General features: G+C 33.8%; 1 protein-coding gene across 1 annotated transcript; it reads right to left on the bottom strand.

The window, feature by feature from the left end:
* Positions 1–27: 27 nt before the first annotated feature.
* Positions 28–3227, bottom strand: LOC118743511 (membralin). The gene is made up of 7 exons (XM_036476242.1): positions 2610–3227; positions 1296–1378; positions 1062–1208; positions 910–1002; positions 625–836; positions 406–571; positions 28–238 (listed from the first exon to the last, which is right to left on the bottom strand). The coding sequence occupies exons 1-7, from the start codon at positions 2796–2798 to the stop codon at positions 34–36; spliced, it is 1095 nt and encodes a 364-aa protein (XP_036332135.1). The 5' UTR covers positions 2799–3227; the 3' UTR covers positions 28–33.
* Between the last annotated feature and the right edge of the window lie 319 nt (positions 3228–3546).

The following is a 3546-nucleotide window of genomic DNA, read 5'->3' as shown; positions in this document are numbered from 1 at the left end:
GGATTAAAATTTCTTAAATATATAGACTATCATTTATGAGAATTTACTCAAATTAAAGGTGCAGAAAATACTTACAAAAAGCACCATTACAAAAAATGCGGTTAGGTATGAACTCCACGCAGCCCACCACATTGAGACAAAGCGATAATGTTCGCCGGTTATGACATTTCGCAAATACCCTTTATTATCCTCTTTTTCGGCTATTACTCGCACTGATGCCATTAGCAGGTCATCATATCTGTAAAAATATAGCATTGTTTAGGACAAAAATTCGACAGATATACATTTCTGTGACAACATCAATGCGCACGCCACCAATGGGAGGAGAAACTAGGCCAAAAACTAACATATTATGTAGGCGCCAGTAAATTATTATTATATATATGTATTCAGAACTTTTCTTACCCCAAAAGCTGTTTAAGTAAAAATTTGCTAAATTTATCGCCAAAACATTTATCAGTCATTGGATCCAATTGTACTACGCGTACGGGTATTTTCAAACGCTTACGCGTTGATGATGATAAACGCAAGTGCCCATATTCTAATGAATACTCCACAATATACTGCTCATCTAAAAAGTTATTCATTTTATATTTTGCGGAAATCAAGAGTTAAATCATTTACCGTCGTCGGTTTCCTGCTTATCCACTTTCTCTTCGATATCGTTTGACGCCCCAGCTTTTTCAGATATCGCCTCTGTTTTAAAGTAGTAAATTAATGTCTCATTTGCGTAAGTAAATGTAGGTCGCAATTGATAACCAGCTCGAGTTAGTTTGCGTTCATATTCCTTTAAGCGATAATGGTTTACTTTAGTCTGAGGCCCAATACCATAATGACTAATATTAGAAGAAAAACACCAAATTTAGTTAGCCTTAGTATCATGGTAAAGAATTGTATAGCTAGTCTTACTAGTAATTTTGAAGGTAACGAACTAACTGTTCGTTGGCTTTGGTTTTAGACATTAAATCACGATGTTTCTCTAGATTTGGAATTACTTCAACTCTAAGAAGAATTCAAAAGGAAATATTACTTGTATCCTGATATTAAATTTTAATATTCACCTTAAAACTCCATCTCGAGGCCAATCTTTTACGTTTTGCAGACAGGTTGCCGGGTTTTTAATGAACGCCAGGTGAATATAAACCAAAGCGAAGAAGAATAAAAGTGCTTTAAGTAAAATGAAGTACTCTAAGGCGCGCTGAAGAGGCCTCGAAAATAAAGTAAAAAATGCTCTTACTTATGTATTTATGTGCTTGTAAATCGAAAATGGCTCAAATGAAGATGTTTTAACTTACTTTGGAAATATTTGTGCATACATAAGGGCAACCTTAAAGAAAATTGCATGAAAGAGTCGATCACGTACGTTCATCAGGTTGTTCTGTAATTAAATGTGTAATAAAAATTAAATAAGACAAATAAATAATACTACATATTTTATTTTTACAGCTATGAAATTTTCACACCGCATAGAACAGGTGGTTTCAGTCGTTTCTGCATACTTAAATTAAGTTTATTTCTATTTTTTGATTATTACACTCTCTCAGCAAATGAGCGATATGTATCCTTTGAAATTTTTATCATTTAATATCCTTATATAAATTCGTATTATTTAAATTAAATTAAGATTCTTCAAAATGCATTCAAAATTATAAATCTTGAAGGATAATTTTTTCAAAGGAGATTTTTTACATATTTCAAAAGGATAATTGAAAACAAGAGCTATAAAAAGCCATGGCATAAACCGCAAACCAAAAGCTATAATTAATTTTGTTTCGAATTTTTCTTTCAATTGATACCCATATATGCATAGTTTGTGCAAGCTTTTTAAAATATATTATAATTTAAGATCCTTTGGAAAAAATCCTGACTACCTAGTAAAAAAACAAAATTGCAGATTTACTAAATATTATGCTCTAATTAGTAATGCCATTTTATAAAGAAGTAAAACGGGTAAATTAACAAAACACGCGAACTGCAGAAAGCCTATTCTGATAACTTTAACTGCAAGTCGGCACGGGTTGCCGTGGTCCGAATTGCATAAAGTTTGATTCCGATATAGTTTTTAATACGAAACCAATAAAATGTGGGGGTATGCGGTGAAAAAACAACTTTGGGTTTTTGGGGCAGTCTTAATGTGTACATGTTTTCTGCTTTTTATGATTAAATAGGAAACTTTAAACGCTTCCTGAAAAATTATCTTTTTTGAGATGTGACAGTCTTTTAAAGTCATCTTCAATATAAAATTGTCAAATTTAATACAGCTCAGCTAGGCTATTTTTGTAAAAAGTGCAGACAGAAGATGTGTATTGTAATTTCTGGATACCTAGATGTTTCATATGCTGTACACATCGCTCCATATTCATCCTTGCTTCACCATCATTTAATAAATTTTACAAATATGTAGTTATAAATTTTCATATTACATACTAGCAAATATACATATTTTAAACAAGGTAGGCAGTCATGAATTAATGGCGTTTTCGTTTCTACCGAAAAATGTTACCTTCTCTTTGCCTTCTACGCACAAATACCAAGAGGGCAATGAGAAGGCGACATTTTTTGTAGAAAAGAAAACGCCATAAGATTTCGAAAATTTAGGTTTTACTCACTTGCCCACCACGATTACGATTATTGTTAAAGTTAAATGGATTTGCAGTTAAATCGACATTCCAAACATTCGCAATATTCGGGACGTTCACATTTGCTGTGGGAGGATTATTTACGCCTGCCTGCTGTTGTTGGGGCGGCGATGGCGCTTGGTCTGGGGTTTCGCCTCCATTATGGCTATTGTCTGCCATGGTATAAACCGCAAACCAATTCCTTTCGATACACTGTCTCCTTCTGTTGATTCGGCGGGTATGGAGACCACAAATAGTTAACCGCTTCCCTCAGCTACATAAAAACTATCTTTGCCTGGTAAAACTCAAAGCTTCTTCCAATATTTATTTTCGTTGTGTCCAGGAAACACAGTTGGCTCTATAGCGACTTCTAGTGATGATGTGGTGGCACAGCTGATGATTCTACGCCTCAAGCAAAAGTCCAAAAGGAGCGTCAATAAACGTCTGCCACACGGGTCTTCGTGGCATTTTCCGAATAAACCGGTAAAACTTTAGAGATTTTGCAGTATTTTTCACAAATTTTGCAGTTAGGCAATAATAAATCAAGCACAAATTTTTCACTGGACGTCTCTTCTAGAGCTGCAAAACTATCGATTGTACTATCATCGATTGTCTTTGGGCGATAGTCGATAGTTTCGACACTGCCGGTGCATTGAATTTTGTGATTTTTACTTAAATAAGTGATGGTATAAATTGAACTAAGAAAAATATTTCGAATTTCATGCTTAAGATGTAATATTTGTACTTACCTATGCGCAATATTTATATTTACATATATACATATCTATATATTACACACATTTTGTTCGGAGTTCAAGTTTTCCTACATATACAACACGATTGTATACGATACTATCGAAAATATCGATAGTATTTTTCAAACTATCGAATGGCGGCACTATCGATAGTTTTGCAGCTCTAGTCTCTT

This window comes from Rhagoletis pomonella, unplaced genomic scaffold, assembly GCF_013731165.1.
Source record: "Rhagoletis pomonella isolate Grant_MI unplaced genomic scaffold, Rhpom_1.0 Rhpom_scaffold_00007, whole genome shotgun sequence".
Lineage (NCBI taxonomy): Eukaryota > Metazoa > Arthropoda > Insecta > Diptera > Tephritidae > Rhagoletis > Rhagoletis pomonella.
Note: the sequence above shows the minus strand (reverse complement) of the source record. Positions and strands in the feature narration are given on the sequence as shown.